This window comes from Henckelia pumila, chromosome 4, assembly GCF_033568475.1.
Source record: "Henckelia pumila isolate YLH828 chromosome 4, ASM3356847v2, whole genome shotgun sequence".
In the NCBI taxonomy this organism is placed as follows: domain Eukaryota; kingdom Viridiplantae; phylum Streptophyta; class Magnoliopsida; order Lamiales; family Gesneriaceae; genus Henckelia; species Henckelia pumila.
Window position 1 is genome coordinate 71,388,312 of NC_133123.1, and position 23,569 is coordinate 71,411,880.

Sequence of the window (23,569 nt, forward strand, 5' to 3'; positions counted from 1 at the left end):
CTTCCTCTTCAGCCCGAGCTCCCTAAAAATTATAAGTTGGAGGAACCCTACCTCCGATCCCAAGAGCTATTGGAAAACCAGAAGTTTCCTTCAGCCCCTCTCCTGGAGGAAAAAAGTTTGAATGACTACGGGCTGGGTGCCCGGGTAACGGATCCGGTTGACCGGATTATTGATGCATATGATGACTCGGCCCCAGTCTCTGGTATTCTTTACTGTTACCATGTATTTGCTTCTCTTACATGCTGTTTTTAATGTACCGATTTCTATCATTTTTGCGCAGCATCCCCAGCCCCGCCTAAGAAGAAAAAATCTCGACTGATGAAGCAGGCCTTTGCTCAGAAACGGGCAGCCGAAAAGGCAGCTGCCCGGGAAAAAGAAGAAGCCAGGACTGCAGAGGCAGCTAGAAAGACCCGAGTCCTTCAACTAGCGGAGGAACGCAGGGCTCAACAAGCCCTAGGTCAGGAGGCTGCCACTGCCATTGTCACCCCCGAGGTCTCCGCTCCTTCACCTTCTACTGTTCCCTTGCCAGTTCCATCTGTGGAGGCAGGGGTGACGAATGATCAGGCTCCTTCTGCTGTCGGTCCCTCCTCTCCTTTGACGCGGAAGAGGAAGGCCATAGAGGAGCCAGAAATGGTCATACTTAGTGACCCAGAAGAGGTGGCTCCTTCCTCTCCCTCTTTCCCCTCCTTGGCCCCCTTCTACCAGGCTGCCCAGGGATCTAGTCCCTTTGGTGCGAGGGAAAATATATTCCAAGCCGGGGCCTCTGGCCGGGGAGTACGGATGCTGAAGGACCTCTTGACTTCTGTGGAGCAGCTCCACCTCTACAACCAAAACCCGAACGTGAAGTATTTCGAGGGCACCAACCGGGTTATATTCGTAAGTTTACTTCTCCTAGCCTCAAACGTGTTCTGTTTTCTATTTCTAATACCTCTGCTTTCAGGGACTGCATATGCTGGTGGACAGCTATGAAGACGCGACCAAATTTGGTCGGATTGAGACTGATCGGGCACACGTAGAGGCTGAGAAGTCTCGGGCTGCCGCGGAGTTGATCAAAAAACTGGAACAGGACTTGATGATGGCACAACAAAGTCATGATCAAGCGGCGTCTAGCCTCCGTTCAGCCCTGGAGGCAGCCGAGCAAGGTCTTCACTCTGCTCAGCTAGACCGTGCCCGCTCTGAAGCTGATCTAGGGCAGGCTCGAGATGCTCTAGCCACCACTACGGCTGAGTTGAGGGCGGCTGAGAATCGAGCTATAGAGGCTCAAGCTGAAGAGGCCAGTGCGAGAGATAAAGCGGAGAAAGCAGTGTCAGCTCTGGAAACTCGCCTGAAGTCAGAAGAAGAGCTCAAAGCAGCTTTCCTATCTTCTGCTGAGTTTCAAGAGGCAGTGGTGGACAGATCGTACACCTTTTTCCAGGTCGGATTTTACAAATGCCGAGAGAAATTCGAGGAAGCTGGCCTATGGTCTTCTGACAAGAGAGATTTTCCCGACATGGATAAGGCCATCGACTCCCTCCCCGCCACCTAAGGAGCTGAAAATGCGAAGGCTGCCCCGACTCAGACAACTGCAGATGCCGGTCCCTCTAATAACCCCGCACTTTGAATTATTATTTGTAATTGGGCCGTATGAGCCCCTCCTCTCGTAATCCTTTGTCAATTTAACTCATCTGTTCTTGTTATCCATTATTTAATATCTTATATATAAATAAAAGAGTAGGTAATGCCAAGGGCTTATATATGCCTTGGGCTTAAGATGGGTGCCGGGGCCTGGAACCTCCCGGGTTTAGATAATGCCAATGGCTTATATATGCCTTGGGCTTAAGATGGGTGCCGGGGCCTGGTACCTCCCGGGCTTATATAATGTCAAGGGCTTATATATGCCTTGGGCTTATGATGGGTGCCGGGGCCTGGAACCTCCCGGGCTTATATAATGCCAAGGGCTTATATATGCCTTGGGCTTAAGATGGGTGCCGGGGCCTGGTACCTCCCGGGCTTATATAATGCCAAGGGCTTATATATGCCTTGGGCTTATGATGGGTGCCGGGGCCTGGAACCTCCCGGGCTTATATAATGCCAAGGGCTTATATATGCCTTGGGCTTAAGATGGGTGTCGGGGCCTGAAACCTCCCGGGCTTATATAATGCCAAGGGCTTATATATGCCTTGGGCTTATGATGGGTGTCGGGGCCTGGAACCTCCCGGGCTTATATAATGCCAAGGGCTTATATATGCCTTGGGCTTAAGATGGGTGCCGGGGCCTGGAACCTCCCGGGCTTATATAATGCCAAGGGCTTATATATGGCTTGGGTTTAAGATGGGTGCCGGGGCCTGGTACCTCCCGGGCTTATATAATGCCAAGGGCTTATATATGCCTTGGGCTTATGATGAGTGCCGGGGCCTGGAACCTCCCGGGCTTATATAATGCCAAGGGCTTATATATGCCTTGGGCTTAAGATGGGTGCCGGGGCCTGGCCCGGGCTTATATAATGCCAAGGGCTTATATATGCCTTGGGCTTAAGATGGGTGCCGGGGCCTGGTACCTCCCGGGCTTATATAATGCCAAGGGCTTATATATGCCTTGGGCTTATGATGGGTGCCGGGGCCTGGTACCTCCCGGGTTTATATAATGCCAAGGGCTTATATATGCCTTGGGCTTATGATGGGTGCCAGGGCCTGGAACCTCCCGGGCTTATATAATGCCAAGGGCTTATATATGCCTTGGGCTTATGATGGGTGCCGGGGCCTGGAACCTCCCGGGCTTATATAATGCCAAGGGCTTATATATGCCTTGGGCTTATGATGGGTGCCGGGGCCTGGAACCTCCCGGGCTTATATAATGTCAAGGGCTTATATATGCCTTGGGCTTAAGATGGGTGCCGACGCCTGGAACCTCCCGGGCTTATATAATGGAAATCCTTCTTTCATGATAAAACTCCTTCATTAATAAAATATTGAATACAAAACATTACACAAAATACTTCTTCAAATGTAAAGTATTCCATGGTCGCTTGAGGGGGCGTCCCTGGCCGTCTTATAGGTACCAAGTATTAGCACCGACATTTCTGATAAGCTTATATGGTCCCTCCCATCGGGCATCTAGCTTCCCTACTTCCCCTGCTGGATTAACTCTTTTCAACACAAATTCTCCTTCCTGGAATTCCCGAGGCCTGACCTTCTAATTATAGGCTCTCATCACCCGAGCTCTGTAGGCCTCCATTCTACGAGCCGCCTTCTCCCTTCGCTCTTCAATGAGATCCAATTCTTGTGCCCGGGATCCTTCGTCTGTGTCCTCATATGCTTTAATCCAAGCTGAAGGCTGTCCGATCTCTACTGGCAAAATAGCCACGAACCATATACCAGGCTAAAAGGTGATTCTTGTGTTGCAGTATGTGGAGTGGTGCGATAGGCCCATAACAAACTCGGGATCTCTTCAACCCAATCTTTCCCCATTCCATGCAATCGCGCCTGTAAAGATCGAACAATAGTACGATTGGTTACCTCTGTTTGGCCGTTACTTTGAGGATAGGCGACCGAGGTGAAAACCTGCTTAATGCCCATCTCGGCACACCAGTCTGCCAATTTTTGCCCCTGAAATTGCCTGCCATTATCCGAGACCAGCTTTCTCGGTAGCCCAAATCGACATACTATGCTTTTCCATAAAAACTTCATCACCCCGGCCTCTGTTATTTTCGCCAAAGGCTCTGCCTCCACTCACTTGGAAAAATAATCAACAGCTACCAACAAGAACTTCTTCTGTGCCCGGGCTAGTGGAAAAGGTCCCACTATGTCCAGACCCCATTGATCAAAGGGGCAGGATGCCCATATCGGATTCAAGTTGCTTGCCGGGCTATGCTGTATATTGCCGAACCTCTGGCATCCTTCACAAGACCGGGCAATCTTGGATGCGTCTGCCTGCAAAGTGGGCCACCAGTATCCTGACAGCAACACCCTTCGGACTAGACTCATAGACCCTCCATGGTTTCCACAACATCCCTCGTGCACTTCCCGCAAGACATATTCGGTTTCCCCTTCCCCCAAACATTTGAGCAAAGGGCCCTGGTAGGAATGCCTATACAGGCTTCCTCCCAAGATAGCAAACCTGGCTGCCTGTCTTCGTATGATCCGGGCTCGTCCTTTGTCCTCCGGGAGATTCCCCTAAGTTAGGTACTTGATAATCGGGGCCTTCCATGTGTTTTCTTGGAGGACCGGCTCCCGGGCTTCTATGGCAGCCACCGTTTCCCTTTGCATAAGGGATTCTCTACTATCACCTTCCCCAGCGGCCGCTCTTTTAGCCAAGGCGTCTGCTTCCATATTTTCTTCCCGGGGTATCTGCTCTATACTCCAAGTGTTGAAACTGGCCCCGAGCTCTTCAATCATCTTACAATATTTTATCAATTTCTCCTCTCGGGTACAGAAGGTTTTGTTTACTTGTTGAACAACCAACTGAGAGTCAGAATAAATTATGATATGACTTACCTCGACTTCCCGAGCTCGTTGCATCCCAGCTATCACAGTCTCGTATTCAACTTCGTTGTTGGAGGCCTGGAAGTCTAGCTTCACGGCTATCTCAATCTTCTCTTGGGCAGGTGAGATCAAGATGATCCCCACACCACTGCCTCCAACACCACTTGCTCCATCTACAAAAACCCTCCATACTTCCTCTTGGCCAAAAGTGGCCACCTCTGTCAAAAAATCAGATAAAGCCTGGGCTTTGATGGCCTTACGCGGCTGGTACTCAATATCATACTCTCCCAATTCCACCGACCATTTCACGAGCCTCCCCGAGGCATCTGGGTGAGTCATAATGCGCCCCAAGAAGCTATTAGTAAGAACAGTTACCGGGTGAGACAAGAAATAAAGTCTCAATTTCCGGGCCGTTATTACTAGAGCCAAGACCATCTTCTCAATCTCCGTATATCTAACTTCCGCCCCCTTCAAAGCATGGCTGACGTAGTACACAGGCCTCTGATCTCCCTTTTCCTCTTTTATCAAGACAGTGCTGACCGCCTTTTCTGTAGTGGACAGATATATCCACAATCGTTCCCCTGGTTCCGGCTTAACCAAGATAGGCAAGCTAGCCAGATGCTCCTTCAACTCCTGAAAGGCCTGCTCGCATTGCTCAGTCCAGCCAAACCTCTGGGCTTTACGCAACACTTGGAAAAAATGATAGCTGCGATGAGCTGATCGAGCTATAAACCGAGTCAGGGCTGTAATCCGGTCGGTTAATCGCTGTACCTCCTTAATAGATATTGGTGAAGGCATTTCTCGCAACAGCTTCACTTTTTCAGGGTTGACTTCTATCCCACGTTCAGTTACCATGAACCCCAGAAACTTGCCACTTTTCACCCCAAACATACACTTGGCCGGGTTCAATTTGACCCCATACCGCCGAACTGTCGCAAAGGTTTCCTCCAAGTCGGGTAAGAAACTATCCCGGGTCCTGGACTTCACCAATATATCATCCACATATACCTCCACATTTCGACCCACCTGTTCCTGAAACACTCTGTCCATCATCCGCTAATACGTAGCTCCTGCATTTTTCAAACCAAATGGCATTACTACATAGCAGAAAGTACCTCCCGAGGTGACAAAGCTGACTTTGTCTTGATCTTCCAGGGCTAAAGGAATTTGATGATAGCCCTGGTATGCATCCATGAAGCTCAGCAACTCACACCCGGATGTGGAGTCCACCAACTGGTCAATTCGGGGTAAAGGATAGCAATCCTTGGGACAAGCTTTATTTAAATCCCGAAAATCCACACACATTCTCCACTTCCCAGTAGCCTTTGGTACTAGCACTACATTGGACAACCAAGTAGGAAATTGTATTTCCTTGATGTGCCCGGCCCGTAGTAGCTCTTGAACCTGCTCCGCTATCACTTTATCCTTCTCGGCCCCAAAATGCCTCTTCTTTTGTAAGACAGGTCGGGAACCCGGGCTGATGTTTAGTTTGTGTTCTGCCACCTGAGATGAAACTCCCACCAAATCACCCTGAGCCCAGGCGAACACATCCTTATTCTGAATGAGGCAGCCTCTCAATGCTTCAATCAACCATACATCTAAATCCCGGGCTATTTTAACAGACTTCCCTGTTTGCCCGAGCTCTAGCTCTACCTCTTCATACTCGCTTTTAGATTCCTCCACAGAACAGACTTCTTTTCCCCCCAGGGCTCCTTCCTTTACATTCTGTCTTGCCCTCTTGTAATCTATCTTCACTGTCTCGGCATAGCATTTTCGAGAGGAAGGATGATCTCCTCGGACTTCTCCGACCTTATCTCCCACTGGGAATTTGATCTTTTGATGGTAAGCTGAGGCTACGGCTTTTAAAGAGTTCATAGCCGGCCTACCCAAGATGACATTATAGGAAGAAGGTGCTTCCACTAATGTGAATCTTGTCATGACCGTCCTCTTATCATCTCCTGATCCCAAGGTGATGGGCAGCAACATTTTCCCTTGGGGTTGGACGGTGTGCCCGAAAAAACCATACAAGGCAGTTTTTATCGGGCTCAACTCATAACCCTGCAAATCCATCTGCTCGAATGCTTCTTGAAAAAGGACATTTACTGAGCTTCCCGAGTCAACGAACACCCTTCGAACATCATAATTGGCGATCCGAGCTTGTATAAGCAAGGCGTCATTATGTGGTAAGTTTACTCCCTCCAGGTCTTGGGGTCCAAATGTGATGATTGGCCCCACACCCTGCCTTCCTTCCTCCACCCCTAAACTTTCCCTCCGACTCCAGGTCTTCCTAGCCCGGTTGGAATCTTCGTCCGTAGATCCTCCCGATATCATGTTAATGATACCTTTGGCTGGCCCGTCTCCAGATGTTTTGTCTTTTTTTGCATGATCCATTTCTTGTTTCCCTTTTTCCCGAGAGCTGGTGGCATCCCGGGGAGGAATCGATGTCTGTGACCCCCGAAGCCAAGGCACGCTTCGGGGCTTTTTTGGGACCGGCCTACCATCTCTAAAATAAGGCAGTTGGTGTCTTTGTTGCAGAGTTCGGCACTCACTGGTGTCATGAGTGCACTCTTGATGAAGTGAACAGTACTTCAAGAGCTTCTCCTTAGAAACAGGGGCCTGCGTGTCCACCCTTTCTTCACACATATGAACAGCCTTATCTCGGATCCCTCGGTGCGGAGCATATCGGGACAATCGCCCCATGTGATCATGATTCTCTCTACTTCTTCCTTGTTCCCGGCCTCCCTCCCGCCGGGCCACCTCCTTTTTCTGCCTCTGAGCTTCCTCCATGTTAATGTATTTTTCAGCCCGAGCCAGCAAATCTTCGAAGGTCCGGGGTGCTTTTTTCACTAGTGATTTGAAAAATTCCCCTTCCCGAAGACTTTGAGTGAAAGCCGTGATCTTGGTCTCCTGGGCACAAGTCGGGACCTCCAAAGCAATTTTGTTAAACCTTTTGATATAGGTTCGTAGAGACTCCTCTCCTGGCTGCTTTGCTTCAAAGAGGCTATAGGCAGTTTTCCTATACCTCTTGCTACTGCCGAAGTGCTGCAAAAACACTTGCTTGAATTCTGCAAAGGATTGAACACTCTGGGGCTCCAACTTCTCAAACCATCTTTGGGCAGAATCCACCAAAGTGGTTAGGAAGACTTTGCATTTGATCTTATCTCCATAGCAATGTAACATGGCTACATTTTCAAACCGAGCCAGGTGCTCCTCTGGGTCTGTGCTCCCATCGTACTCCCGGATTTTTGCCGACTTGTAATTCAGTGGCAAGGGTTCCTCTATCACCTCCTGTGAAAAAGGGCAACCCGGAATTTTGATAGGGCAAGCCATTTTGGAACCTCCCTCCTCCAACTTCTGTACCTTCCTCCTGAGTTCATGCAACTCATCCGCCATGAACGGCTGTATTGAGTGCATCCAAGAGCTTTCTTCTTCTTCTCCTTCTCGAACCTGGGCAGTATGGTTTGGATTACCCTGATTCCCTTCTTCCTCCACTGTTATGTCCTTTGATTGTGGCTGCTTTGCAGCTATCAATGACTTTCGTATCACATCTTGGACATATGATTCGAACTGCTCCACGGGAATGGTAATATTCCGTCCTGGCTGGTGGTCTCCAGGTGATGTTTGATCATGAGAAGCCATATCTACGTCTATAGAACAAGCTTTCCCACAGACGGCGCCAATGATGATGGTTTTGTAAAACCAGGGCCCGGTCTATCAGGGTAGTGAAGTGGGCCTGACGTGGTGACCGGGCTAATGGAGGTAATGTATGAGCTGTCCTTCCTTAATCAAGATGATCTGCACACCAAGGAAGGGAATAAAAAGCACGTTAGTGGGGCGCCGGAGGGGTTTCCGGCGGGGCCACTCCGATGCTTAAGTTAGACTTAGAAATAGAGTGGGATTTTTAGAGAAATGAGTATAGTGCTTTGGAAGTTTAGATGAACATACCTCTACAAATATCTGTGACCAGGTATTTATAGGCCTTGGAGTGAGAGTGTCACTCCGCAATTCCAGGGTAGTGGCCACGATCTGGATCGTGGGTGCGGTAGTTGCCCACGTTTGCCTGTCACGTATGATGAACCCGGAAAGCTAGGGTTTATGATAATCGTGGGGATCATGCCCCTAAAACACGGGCCTTATCTAGGTCCTGCAGACCTGGTTTCCCGGGCTCCTGAGGCTTCTGGCCTGCCTTAATGCGGCCCTGCCACTTCAGGGCATTCGTGGCCCTGCACCCCTGGCTTACCGGGGCATCAGTGATCATAATAGATTTAAAATGAATTTATTTATTGTCTAAATAAGTAGAAAGACGGGTTTGAATTTTTTTTAAAGTTATTAAAGGATGAAAATGCATCTTAAAGTATTGAACCCTAAATATTTTTACTTAACTAGTTTTTATTTGTAAAATATATATATATATATATATATATGAGTCGATTATGAATAAATCCCCAAACCCAAACCTTTCTTTCTCCCAACTCCCTCCCTTAAAGATTTTTTCTTTGCACTCCCTAAGGACCACAAAACTTGATTATTTTAATATTTAATTCTTGTACTCAATATGAGTTGTTTTGTGCTTAGATCTGAAGGTTTTATACTTATATCTAAAGATCTCTGTGCTTATATCTCATGTTTTAATGCTTATTTTGAAACAAAGAATTATGTGCAAAAAATGGTATCAGAACTTTAGGTTAAATATTCAGACTTAATATTATTCGTTAACTCAGACTTAAAAATGGTATCTCATGATTTCTAACTCTCAATTTTTAGAAATTACCCCAGATTCCTCTAAACTCTCCGGAGATCTTAGAGAAATTCAAAAGACGGTACAATATTACAACAATCAGCTGTATGAAATACCTCGGCAGATTGAAGAAATCCTTAAGAAACAAGAAGAAATTCTTGTAACCCTAAAGGATCTTCAAACTAAAATCACAAATCTAGAACAAACTTCAGGTTCTAGAAAAGGAAATACAGGAGGAAGGTTACCACTCTCGTTTGGTACCGAACCTTTGTTACATCAGAAAGGTAAAACCAAAATGGTTCAAAAACCTTTAACTGATGATGAAAGGATGATTAATCTTATAAAAGCAGTATCAGAGAAAAACACTATCTGATTACTACTTTAGAGAGATTAAATCTTGAGGATCTACAAGATCTCGCGGATTCTTTTGCGAATCTCAAAGTAGTAGATCTAAAAATGAACTCCCTTGAGGGTGAACAACCCATAGGGAATCCCCCAAGATATGCGGTTAAAACAGAAGAACCACATAGTGAGTTTCAGGTTGGAGAAAATTCACATCCAGCAGGAACCAGATCAAGAAGGAGTAAAATCTCACTCCATCAAACTCCTTACGGAAAAACTGTTTTAGATCCAATACATCCTTACGGGGTTATGTTAAACCTTGATGTTTTGGACTTCAAAAACAGAGAAGATCTTATAGATGATTGGACGTCAGCTATGAGAATTGCAGCCGGGACATTAGATCTCAATAAAGAAGGATTCATTAAACTTCTAGAAATGAGTCTAATGAGATCTGTCAAGATTGCTTGGGAGATGACTATGCTAGATACGAAGGAATCAATCTTAGCAGGAGAATCCCTCAGCGAAATTGGAGAAAGAATGGCCACCCTATTTAAAGCACAATTCATAGGGGTAGACTATTTCAACAATCAAGATACAGAGAAAAAGAGAAGATATACTCAAGCTCTGTATAGCCTCGAGTTACATGATATCTGTTTAGTTGATGAATACATTATGTTATTCACTAAATATAGATGGAATTCAGGAGTCGAGGAAAATGTAGCTATTCAGCTATTTTTCGCAAAAATGCCAAGTCCCTGGAGAGAAATGCTGATTAAAGAATACGTTCCAGGTCATCTTGACACTTTGGCAAGACGCGCGTCCTTTTTGAAAGGAAAATTGGCAGAATGGTGCCATATGGCAGCATTACAGAAGAACTACAAGAAAATAAGGGGTATAAATAAACATACACCTTTATGTTGTAAAGATAATGATCTTCCAACGATCATTGGAAACAGATCACAGGGATTTAAAAGGAATAAATTCAGAAGTAATCCCTATAATAAAAGAATGAGAAGTTCTTAGAAACCAAGAACATTTTGGTCCAAACAAAAGGCCAGATCTTATAGGTCAGAAAGAAGAAGTGGACCTACAAGAACATCCCCAGTAACAAGTTCATCACAAAGCAGGGGAAGAACACCATCAAGAAGAACTTTCAGAAGAACTCATACAAGAGCAAGTGAAAGTTTCAAGGATTGCAACTGCTGGACATGTGGAGCAAGAGGACATATATCTACAAATTGTCCACAAAACGAGAAAAAAGGAGTTAAACTCTTTGAAGCAACACCAGATAAGGATGATGCGGTATTCTTTCAAGATCTAGTCCAAGTATATCAATTTGAGGATATCCTCTCAGATGAAAGCATATACGAAGAAGAGATATTGTTTAGTCAAGAAGATTCTGAGGATGGATCAGAATCAGAATCAGAATAAAGAAGAAGTGTTTCGGCATGAAACACATGAAAGTTTGGCTGGATTCTTTAGCCAAACCATGATATCTCATAATATGGTCCAAAGGATTATGAGAGAAAATCCAATGTTACAAAAGTACCAGGGATTTTTGGCAGGACAAATAGAAAGTCTTGGGCAACCTAGGGCTTAGACAAAGAAGACATAATTTGATTTATAAAGTATCCAAAAGGGAAATGGCAATCCCCATGGAGTTAACAAGTAATCAAATAGAGATGCAGTTAATTCCTTTTGAAGAAATAAGAGAGGAATTGCAAAAGTTGAAAGGTGAGGTAGCAAGGACGATGTCTTGGATTCATATTGGAGCAATCCAAATAATGATCAATGCAACTTTTAAAGAAGGAATAGATTCACCCATAGATATCGTAGTATGCGATAAAAGAATGGGAAATATTCAAGATGATGTCCTGGGTACTATCTCAGGAAATCTTTGTGCAGGAAAAATTGTAGGAGTTATCTATCCAAGAATAGCCTACAATTTAGCTGACAGGGACTTTAGTCGATCCTTGACGTTGCATCAAAACTTCAAGGAAAAGAGACTAATGAAGGAAGGTAATAGACCATATTCTATTACATATCAAATTTCATATGCTCTTTCTAATACTCATCATTCTGAATTATTTATTAGAAATGAGTTCATTGAAATTCCAGAGATCTTTGGGAAAGTTGCTCATGCAATATACCCAGAAAGAATCGAGTTTCCTTTAATTCAGGAAACAGACATTCAAATTCAAGACAGACTGGTTCTATACAGAGACCTTAAAATAGAACCTCGAAGGTTATCTTTTCAAGGAAACCGAATGAAAAGTAGGAGATGGGACAAATCTCCTATTCAAAAAATTCCACCAGAAGAAAAAGAGTTTTCTATAATAGGAAAACTTAGATCTCCAGAAGGATGGAAATAAGTGAAAATAGTATTCGATATTACAAGTCATCGGAACCAGTTCCCTTGTAACTCGATTTACTATTTGGAACAACATGAAAAAGGAACTTACCAAGGATTGATAAATATTGGAGAATTGGAAGTTCAAATATGTGGAATTCCAGGAAAAGAAGTGGATCAGCTCATTCTTGGCCTAGAGTTTCTGGAGGACCATAAACCATGGAAACGCCTTGAAAAAGGAATAGAGTTCATGGCAGAAGAAAAGACTTGGAGGATTCAATAAGAATTCTACGAGATGAAAAACCAAGAGAATTGGATAAGGGACAATCCCTTAATCAGATTCGAGAACTCTGTTTACAAACAGAGGAAGAAGCAGCTGTTGAAATTAGTAAGTCATGAACATGATTTACTAGATCGCATTGAAGAAGTAGAAAGGAGTAACCATACTCTACCTCTGAAGCCTTAGGAAGATTAAAGGTGAATAGTCTTAATCGGATTACTGAGTTACAACACAGTCTGTTAAAAATGGCAGGGCCATTTAGTAATCCCTTTAAAAAATGACAACAAGTCCTTTCTCCATATACATTCCGATAGAGATGTTGTATGAACAATATAAGGCTGAATACTTTGCAGCTTATATTGATTCGGGAGCAGGAATTTGTACAGCAAAAAGAGGAGTCTTCCCTGAAAAATGTGAAGAATATTTGCCGAAAATTGCTGGACGAGATTTCTCTCGAAGAATTTTAATTCTTTGCAAAGGAATAAAACAAGCAGAGATCCTTATAGGAGGAGCAGGTCAGACACCTTGGTACAAGGTAAAGACACCACCAATCTATTTCCATGATACAGGAGCTGATATCCTGTTAGGAAATAACTTCTTACAAATGTTTAAGAAGTACACACAAGACAATGAGTCAAGAAGACTTATGTTCACTACAATTTGTGATCATAAAATTATCGTTCAAAGACTCAAAGTTGCTTTTTATCGACAATTGCCGATAATATTTCGCAGCAAGCGTGGTGATAAGGGACAACTTTTTCACCCAAAAATGAAAGATCCAAGAAGGTTTGGAGAAACCATGTTGAAAATAACAATAGAACAAGAACTCCAAACAGAGGATATGGAGCTTCTCAAGGTAACTCTAAATCATAGAGATATAGAGTTAGATAATAAGATATCCCTTGAAGATGTCAAAAAGAGGCTCAAAGAAAGTTATAATGAGCATCCTTTGGCATGGTGGGATAGAAATCAACTCAAAGCCAGTCTTACTCTAAAGGAAGGCAAAGAGTATGAATTCGTCAGATATAAGCCTATTCCGATGAACATAACAGATCAAAGGGATATGAGAATGATTATCAAGAAACATTTGGACCTTGGTCTAATCAAAGAAGGAGTTTCACCATATAGTAGCCCAGGTTTTCTGGTCAGAAATCATGGTGAAATAAAAAGAGGGAAACCCAGGTTAGTTATTAACTACCAAGGTATTAATAAAATCCTGGAGTTTGGCGGGTACTTCATACCTAGTAGAGAACATCTAATTAGCTGTGTATGAAATGCTAGAGTGTTCTCAAAATTTGATTGTAAGTCTGGATTCTACCAGATAAGAATGAAAGAAGGCAGTAAGAAATTCACAGCCTTCTCTACTCCACAAGGACACTATATTTGGGAAGTTATGCCTATGGGATTGGCTAATGCACCCCAGATATTTCAAAGAAAGATGGATAACCTTTTTAAAGATTATTTCAACTTTATGTTTGTTTATATTGATGATATTCTTATAGCATCAAAAAATATAGACGAACACGTTAAACACTTAGAGATTTTCTCTAAAATTTGTAAACAAGAAGGACTGGTGTTATCTGAAAAGAAAGCAGTCATAGCAACAAGGAAAATTGAATTTCTCGGTATTGAGATTGATGAAACTGAAATAATTCTACAACCCCATATTGTGGAAAAGGTAAAGAATTTTCCAGATAAACTCAAAGATGTAAAACAACTCCAGAGTTTTTTTGGAGTAGTTAATTTTGCAGGGATGTTCATTAACAATCTAGCAATGTACAGAAAGGTGTTCAGTCCTTTGTTAAAAAAGGATACTAGGTTTATATGGACCGATGACCATACTAAAGGGATAAACCAATTAAAAGAGATATGTAAGAATCTCCCAAAAATGGCTATACCCGTAGATGAAGATGATCTGGTATTATTTACGAATGCCAGCGACGATTGGTGGGCGGCAGTCCTTACCAAAATCACTCCAGATGGGGAAATACCATGCAGATACTGTAGCGGTCTTTTTTCAGAATCTGAGGCCATTAGATGGCATATCAACGAGAAGGAATTTTATGCGGTTAAAAGGGCTTTTGAAAAATGGCCATTATTTTTACTTGCTAAAAAATTCACTCTGAAGGTTGATAACACCCAGGTAAAAGCTTTCCTAAAGAATAAGATTGAATCTAAACCTGAGAAAGCTAGGTTATTAAGATGACAAGCATTATGTCAAAATTATATTTTTGATATTGTTATTATTAAATCTCATGAAAATATTCTTGCAGATTTTTTAACAAGAGATGGAAGGCAGTGACGTGGATTCCATCCTAAAAATGCAGAGGCATCTCAGGGAACACCTTGGGTTGCTTCAAAACGAGTTCAACCAGTTAGCCATTAATGCTGATATGGACGGCAGGTTTACAACAAGCTGATCGGATCAAAGTATCTAATCAAATTACAGGATGTATGCAAGCTCAAACACAACTATGGGCTGCTATTCAAGGACCAATTGTGAAGGCTATAGAGAAACCATTGGTTTCTCATAAACAAGATATACTAAAACCATTGGTTTTACAAGAACAAGAAATACAACCACCGGTTGTGAAACAAGATGTTGAGGAATCTAAAACTCAAGAAACAAGAGCTAATCTATCATCAGCCTTTGATGATCTGGATGAAGCAACAATTGATGAGGATAACTCATCAAGTCAACCCTCCGCCTCTGGGGTAAAAGAGGAAGAGATCAATCTTAGGCCCAACACTGACAAGGGCAAATCTAAGATTGATACTAATCCATCTATTATTTCTTCATTCCAGGTTTATCAACAGAAGTGGGAGAAATTGAATACAAGGAACGAAATCAACCCGAACACTTGCAGGGTTGATGTTGCAGGAATATATCCAAGGGTTTGGCTAAAAAACAATGTCAATCCTAAAGATGTAAAACTCTGGTATGAATTTGGGGCTTTGGCCTCAGTTTATACAACGTCACCAAGCTTTTTGGAGATATCACAGTTACCAAAATGGATTCAGGAAGCAGTCCAAGAAACATGGGCAAATAATGATCATTTGTCCAGAGGAGATGTGCTTGAGTTATATTTTTTCAGTGCAGCTCCAGAACCAACAGTGAAAGGATCACACGAACCCTTTCATTTTATCAAGCTGAGGAGACCTGATATAAACAGTCATAAATTTATCAAGGATCCTAAAACTGAAGAAATACCCTTGGTGTCCACTTTCGGGGAAAATGAGATCTCAACCAGAAGGGCATGGGGTATTTGGGTCTGTCTTACTGAGATGGACAAAGTCAAGTTTCCATTCAAATTTTATCAGAATTCTGTGAACGGATCGTTCCTGTTGAACACAATGACAGGAAAAACTACAGCATTTGCGGAAGAACTCTTCGAAAAGAAGAGAAATCTTTTGTGGAACAACAAGCTGCTGGGGAGTAAAGAAACTCGCCGAAAATTTTGTAACATGGCTCATATTGGACGATGGTCAGAGAATATCTGCCCAGAATGCCCAAATCAGAAGGAGCCAGAGTTTGGAAAAACCTTTAGACCCCGAACGGATCGAAAGGATTTTTTCGAGACAAGGAAAGGTGGACAAGGACCACCAAAGATGCGTTTTCACAGGGGTCTACTTCAAAAGCAAAAGATGCCCCGACAACAATAAAGCAGGCATGTGAGGAGAATAAAGCCAAAAAAAAGTGGTAGACATGTGATTCCTCCACTAGTAAAAGATGCCATCAATAATGACATAAAAAATTCAAGACAGCTGCCTCCTCCACTAGTAAAAGATGCCATCAATAATGGCATAAAGAAATACAAGACAACTGTAAGATTCCCTGAAGTTTCTCGGTGAAACGAGTGGAACTACAACTATAAATACAGGCATTTGAGGAAGCTGAAGACATCGATCATTCCCTTCAGTTTTCTTACGAATAAAATTGTTGTAATATTTCTCTTTCTATTGTAATAAGTTTTCGTTTATGTATTTCAAGAACGAGGCTACTATGAGTAGCTAAACAAGTTGTCTTCTCCTCTTCAAAGGAGTTGATTTATGTAATAATATTATGTCTGAATAATTTTTCTAAAGTCTCTTGTTCTTTCATGTTCATATTTTATAATTAAATTTATATACCATACGCCTTAAGGTAGAAAACGAATTAAGGCTGTGCTGGGTGTCGTTGAAGGAGCTTGTGCAGAAACCATCTGTTGCGACTGCGTGGTTGGAGTGTGAGGAGCACTTCGTAAAACTCGGCAGGTATGACCCGACGACATTATGGTCAAAGAGATATTTAAATTTGATTTACTTTACGGAAGCATGTTGGACCCTAATCTAAAGTATATAGGCTGGAAACCTTGCGCAACAAATAGTTCTTCATGACATGAACTGGTTTGATAGGTAAAACAATGTCAAAGTATAAAAGATTAGTTAAATACTTGTTTAATCAAAATTGGGGACCACTAGGGAGTGCAAACTAAAAAATTTGAATGTAGGGAGTTAGGAGAAATTTATGTTTAGGTTTAGGGATTTTAAAATAATTATCCCTATATATATATATATTATATTACAACCAGAAAATTTTAGATATTATTCTTATATTTATTTGAATAATTATCGAAACTAGTATTCATGCACACGAAGCAAAACAATATTAAATTAAAAAATAATAATTTTTTGATAAGAGTAAAAAAATCTTAAACAATTCCCACAAATTGGTCATTTTGTTCTCGAAATTTATCTTTTGCGTTTACTTGGTGAGATAAGATTGCATGTGACAAATCATACTAAGACTATTAAAATAATTTTGAAGGATATGAAATAATGATGGATAAACAATAACATGTATACTTTGAGTTATTAATTTTGGGATTGAAACAATGATTGATTAGACGAATTACAGTTTTACCCTCCACCTATGTTAAATAATCTTATGTTTAATTGTGTATTCATATATAATTTGGATTTGATTATTTTTTTTAATATTGTAAATTATTATTGATTCACAATTGAGTCATTTTCACGTATCAAAATTATTGAGTATAAAAATATGTATTGTTTTAAAATAGTTAAAATTAATAAAGTGAGTTATAAAAAAGAGAAAGAAATTGGGAAGGAAACAAATGAATTAAAGGAGGGTAGATTATGATTTCTGTAGATATATTTTCCACAATTATTGTTCATGATATGTTATACCATATATAATTAAGGATGATATATCTCATGAAATAAGGTTGAATGATGGGCTTTGAGATTTGAAAAGAATTAATTTTTTTAAAAAATAAACAATGGATGAGATTGGGGTTATCAAGCCAAATAAACACACTCTTATATTATGAAGGCTAATATAGAATTAGAAATTCCATCTCTTATAAAACAAAATCATTTTCAAAGCTTATTAAGGGTATTTGAAACAAATCGCATAAAAGTATCTAACAGTTTTTTTAACACTCTATTGCTTTATAATAATTTGTCCACTTTGTTGCACGCATTGCGTGCTAATAATTCGTTTTTATAATAAATTTATATTTCAAATAAAACTGCCAAATAAAATTATTATATTATATATTAAATACAAAAATTGGTGAGAAAATAAAAAAAAAAATAGTTAGATGGAAAAAAGAAGAAAAAATCATAATTGAGGGAAAAAATGAGATAGTGAAAGAAAGTGGTTGTGTGTTTGTTTTTTGTTTTTATTTATGTATTATTTTAATGGGCACTCTAAGAGACCACACTATAAGGGGATCTTACATAATATATAGGAATAGATAATGTATCGATGCACATGTTGTGTGTTTATAAAATATTTTTTTAATTAATTTGATTTATCCAAATATGAGTCATAGTTTTAAAAATTATCGAGATATTATTTTCGCCACAGTTGAAAAATCGTGGACAAATAGTCACGATTTTTATAAATCGTGTCAAAATTAACCACGGTTTTGGAAAAACCGTGACTATTGTTAGCCACAATTTTTCTAAACGTGGTTAATTTAGCCATGATTTCACAAAATTGTGGGTAAATAACCATAGTGTTTTAAAAATATGGCTGATAACCACGGTTTTTTATAATTCGTGGCTAATTACCCATGGTTTTATAAAACTATGGTTAGATTTACCCACGATTTTAAAAAACCGTGGGTATCAGCCACATTTTTAGCAAATCGTGGCTAAATTTATCCACCGTGTGTGCAAACCGTGGTTATTAGCCACGATTTGCACAAATAGTTGCAAATATTAGCCACGGTTTTTTAAAAACCATGGCCATTTTCAAATTATGCGACGCTTTTTTAAAATCGGTGGCTATTTTCAAATTATTCAACGGTTTTTTAAAAAACGTTCCAATTATTTGCCACGGTTTTTGAAAAATGGTGGCTATTTTTAATTTTTTCTGTAGTGGAATATGCACACGAAGCAAGACAGTATTAAATTTTTGAAAAATAATTATTTGACAAGAGTAAAAAAAGTTAAACAATTCCCACAAATTAGTCATTTTGTTCTCGAAATTTATTTTTTTAACTCTATCTCTCTCTTAGATTATGAAGGCAAATATATAAATTAGACATTTTACCTCTTACAAAAAAAAAATGATTTCAAAGCTTATTAAGGGTATTTGAAACTTGAAACAAATCACATAAAAATATCTAACAATTTTTTTTACACTCAATTGTTTTATATAATAACTAGTGTATTGATATACGTATTCTATGTTTGTAAAATAATTTTTTTTAATTAATTTGATTTATATTCAAATATGAGTAATATCATAATTTTAAAAATTATCGAGAGACTAAACTGCAATTTGAAATTTCAAAATAAAAAATTAAAAATAAAGATAAAAATAAAATTATAATATCTATACCATATCAGGGCAATTTTGGCAAAATAGATGGTGTCATCTTTTTCTAATAGTCATATTCTTTATATATAATTCTTTATATATAATCAGTGTTCTAATAGGTGACGCTTAGGTAGGTTGTTGCCCACCGTCTCGCTTTCATGCTAGGCTATTCCTCTAGGCACCGCCCGCCTAATCTTCCGCCTAAACGGTTAGAAATACGCCTAGGCGGTTACTATTTATTATTAAAAAAATTAAAAATAAAAAACTAAACAAGAGATACGCGGCGCAAGAAACAAACACAGAATGAACGAAAAATCGCAGAAAAGAAAGTCAAATTTAAAATTAAATTCATATTACGTATGAAGACTTTATATCTATTAATATCTATATTGTTGTTCTCATCATCATCATCATCATCATCATCATCATCATCATTGTTAAAATTTTATAAGAGTCTCGTACAAAAACTAAAAAACATAGGATATAAAAATTATATTTTATAATAAAATTCATGAATATCAAGGTATTTGTTATTTAAACTTTAAAAAAAACCGCTTAGGCGCTAAGCGCTAGGCGGTGGGTCGGCGCCCGCCTAGCGTTTTTTTAGAACATAGTATATAAGTACTAGTATATCGACGCATTACGTGTTTATACAATTTTTTAAAATTAATTTGATTTATATTCAGATACGAGTGATATTGTAGTTGTAATAATTGTCGATGAGTTAAACTGTAATTTGAAATGTAAATATATATACATATATATATATATATATATATATATTGTATCGAGAGTGATAGTAATCTAAACTTAGAGCATGTTCAATGGTGAGATGATGTTGGTGAGATGAAATTGATAACTTCATTGCATGATGATATCAGCGATGAAGACTTCATTGCTTGGTTCTACGAGGGTGACATGATGTTGTAGAGAGAATGTTGAACTATTAATTTTTTATTTTATTAAATATATTTTTATTGAAATACAAAATAAATTTGTACAATTAAAAAAAATTAAAATTACACATAATTAAAATTTTAATATTACAAAAAATTAGGAAATGCACAAAATTAAAATAATTAAAAATAATTAAAACAAATTACCAATAATAAAATAAATTATTTTTCAAATCAAATTAATTTTTTTATCATTAATTTTATAATTTTATAATTATTTTTTATAATTTAAAGGGTCAATTAATCTGGACATTGAATTTTAAAAACAAAATAATAAATAATAATAAAAAAAACAAGATTGCAGGCGGGTCATCACGCGGCGGAGGGTCTCCGCGCAGGCCTCGCCTACATCATCGCAAAACTCCTCGTGCGATGTCCTCGCCCCTTGAAGGGGTGAGGAGAGGAAGTGGGTCCTCGCCCCTTGAACATGCCCTTATACAAGACGACATGGATTAAGATTAAGATAATGTGTATCTTATTGAATGTTAATCTTTGTTGTGATAGAATTTTGTTTTCTTTCCATATTAAACATTATATGGAATTGTAAATATCGATAATTTTGTCCTTAAAAATGAATGGATCATGAAAACTGATTAATGAAATCGGTCCAAGTTAGAATGGTCGGGTATTATTCTATATATATTATGCCAAGTAGGCTCAATTAAAATATAGAATAATATGCAGGAAGTATGAAATATGCTGACTAAATAATTTGTTGTCAAAGTCTCATAGATTTTTATTTTTATTATTGTTTTTTAAAAAATATAAACATTATCGATGTACTTGGAAAATGCTCTGTTGCACTTAAAAATATTTATTTAATCTACCAACTAGTAATTTCCCAATTCGGTGTTGGAACTTGGAACACTTCGGAAGTTGGAACAGTCCGCAGAATATTTCACGTCTGTTCTCTGTGCGATTTTTCATATTTTTCTTTCATAAATAAATAAATTGCTGTTTCTTGTTTCGCGGAGCAAGTTTCAGGAAGAACCTGCTGTGAGGTAAAATTATATGCTAGTAGTGTGATAATGTTGGCTTGAAGCCGTACAGAGTTTGCTTGGGATATCATTCACTCGATGTTCAATTCCTGCTCGTATTAGTGCTGAGTTTTATATGAATAGCTGTGTGCTTGAATTTTTTCTGGTTTATTTAATTTCTGCAGCTATTATTGCGTTGATTACAAGCTAATTTATTGGCTGTTGTCTGAGACTCGTTTATTCTTGGAATTATTGAACAATCTGCTTGTTTGTTTATTTATTATTATTATTTATTATTTATGTCTATTTGTGTAGGTGTTTATTTATTTTTTATAGTATTTTAAAATTATGAGAGAAGAGATCATGGATGAATGTGGGGTATTCTGTGCTAGGGTTAAGGAGATTGCTTGAATATTTAAATGTTGTGAAAAGTAGAAATTTAATACGAAAGATATCACATTTTGCCACTAAAAGTCAATGTCTTGAAGCCAATATTGAGGTCCTAGACCAAAAATAAGTAAATTGTGAAGTATCAAACTTTATCAGTGAAGGTTGGTAGAAATCATATTTTGCCACTGAAAGTCAATGCCTTGAAATTAATCTTGAGGCCCTGGGACAAAAATCAGTAATTGTAAAGACTCAAACTTTATTAGTGAAGGTTGATAGATACAAAAAAAGAGGGGCATTCCGAGAATCGAACTCAGGACCTCTCGCACCCAAAGCGAGAATCATACCACTAGACCAAATGCCTGTTGTTTAGGCTGTGTCTATATTTTCACTTTTTTTTTATGATTATGGTCTTAGTGCGAATCTAGATAGGTGTAGATGGGAGAATGGAGTTGACTTGGGTGCTTTGAACAGCATTATCTCTCTAGGTTTGATGTTGCATTTTATAATATTGGCATGGCAAGCTCCGCAAAAAGATTCTATATGAAACTAATGGAACACTGCTACATTCTTGAACATGTATGTATTTTTAAAATTCACTAGGCTTTGACATATGGATAGCTGTGATATGAATCAGGATAATGTTCGCTTCTATCTGCTAGGAAAACTTTTTGCTTAGTTCTGAGAATAAGATCTGATTGTCTGTATCTCTTACTTTTGGTTCACGTGATTCTGTTGTTCATTTCATTTTTATTGAGTTGGGAGGATCAGAAATTTCGAGTTTTTTTCCTGATATACTATATCTCTGCTTTCACGGAGCAAGTTTCAGGTAGAACCAGCTATATGAGGTGAAATTATATGCCAGTGGTGTAATAAAGTTAGCTCGAAGCCATATAGAGTTTGCTTGGTATATCAGTCTATTGATGTTCATTCCCTGCTCATAGTAGTGCTGAGTTTTATGTGATAGCTGTGTGGTTAAAGTTTTTTGAGGTTTATTTAGCTATTATAGAAGCTATTTATTGTCTGTTGTCTCAGACTCGTTTATTCTTGGAATTATTGAACAAGCAGCTTGTTTGTTTATTTATTTATGTCTGATTGTGTAGGTGTGTCTTTATTTTTAATAGTATTTTAAAATTATTAGAGGAGATCATGGAGGAATGTGGGATATTCTGTGCTGGGGTTAAGAGGCTTGCTTGAATATAATGTTGTGAAAAGTAAAAAAAATAAATACAAAAGATATCACATTTTACCACTGAAAGTCAATGTCTTGAAACTAATATTGGGGTCCCGGCCAAGAATAAGTAAATTGTAAATGATCAAACTTTAACAGTGAAGGTCGGTGGATACAAAAAAGCATGAGGGGCATTCCGAGAATCGAACTCGGGACCTCTCGCACCCAAAGCGAGAATCATACCACTAGACCAAATACCCTGTTGTTTATTATCAGTCTGTATTTTCACTATATCATGAATTATGGTCTAGCTGTGAATCTAGGTACATATAGATAGGAGATGAAGTTGACTTGGTTGCTTTGAACATCATTCACTATGTAGGTGTGATGTTTCACTAGAATATTTTAAATGTTGTGAAATGTGAAAAATTAATACAAAAGATATCACGTTTTGCCACTGAAAGTCGATGTCTTCAAATAATATTGAGGTCTTGGACCAAAAATAAGTAAATTGTGATGGATCAAACTTTATCAGTGAAGGTTGGTTGATACGAAAAATACGAGGGGCATTCCGATTTCCGACATCGACTAATATTGAGGTCTTGGACCAAAAATAAGTACATTGTGAAGGGTCAAACTTTATCAGTGAAGTGAAGGTTGGTTGATACGAAAAATTCGAGGGGCATTCCGAGAATCGAACTTGGGACCTCTCGCACCCAAAGCGAGAATCATACCACTAGACCAAATGCCCTGATGTTTGTTATCAGTTTGTATGTTCACTTTTTCATGAATTATGGCCTAAGTGTGAATCTAGGTACACATAGATGGGAGATGAAGTTGACTTGGGTGCTTTGAACATCATTATCTCTGTAGGTCTGATGTTTCGCTAGAATATTTTAAATGTTGTGAAGAGTAAAAAATTAATACAAAAGATACCACATTTGCCACTGAAAGTCGATGTCTTCAAACTAATATTGAGATCTTGGACCAAAAAAAGTTAATCGTAAAGAATCAAACTTTATCAGTGAAGGTTGGTTGATACAAAAAAATTGAGGGGCATTCCGAGAATCGAA

General features: G+C 39.2%; 1 protein-coding gene, 1 long non-coding RNA gene and 4 other non-coding genes across 6 annotated transcripts in view; 1 reads left to right on the plus strand and 5 right to left on the minus strand.

Moving 5' to 3' along the window:
• Window positions 1-5,516: 5,516 nt before the first annotated feature.
• LOC140861195 (uncharacterized) lies at window positions 5,517-8,099 on the minus strand. Its single transcript, XM_073264202.1, has one exon. The coding sequence runs from the start codon at window positions 8,097-8,099 to the stop codon at window positions 5,517-5,519; it is 2,583 nt and encodes an 860-aa protein (XP_073120303.1).
• Window positions 8,100-20,776: 12,677 nt separating this feature from the next.
• The window catches only part of LOC140866274 (uncharacterized), a 10,309-nt gene continuing 7,516 nt past the window's right edge, over window positions 20,777-23,569 (plus strand). The window contains exon 1 of the long non-coding RNA XR_012144839.1: window positions 20,777-20,962. This is a non-coding gene — a long non-coding RNA (uncharacterized lncRNA). The remainder of the gene's footprint in view (window positions 20,963-23,569) is intronic.
• Window positions 21,618-21,689, minus strand: TRNAP-UGG (transfer RNA proline (anticodon UGG)). The gene has a single exon. It is a non-coding gene; the product is annotated as a tRNA-Pro (tRNA).
• Window positions 22,685-22,756, minus strand: TRNAP-UGG (transfer RNA proline (anticodon UGG)). The gene has a single exon. It is a non-coding gene; the product is annotated as a tRNA-Pro (tRNA).
• On the minus strand, window positions 23,176-23,247 carry TRNAP-UGG (transfer RNA proline (anticodon UGG)). Its single transcript has one exon. It is a non-coding gene; the product is annotated as a tRNA-Pro (tRNA).
• The window catches only part of TRNAP-UGG (transfer RNA proline (anticodon UGG)), a 72-nt gene continuing 52 nt past the window's right edge, over window positions 23,550-23,569 (minus strand). Inside the window, exon 1 of the tRNA in view lies at window positions 23,550-23,569. This exon is cut by the window's right edge and continues 52 nt beyond it. This is a non-coding gene — a tRNA (tRNA-Pro).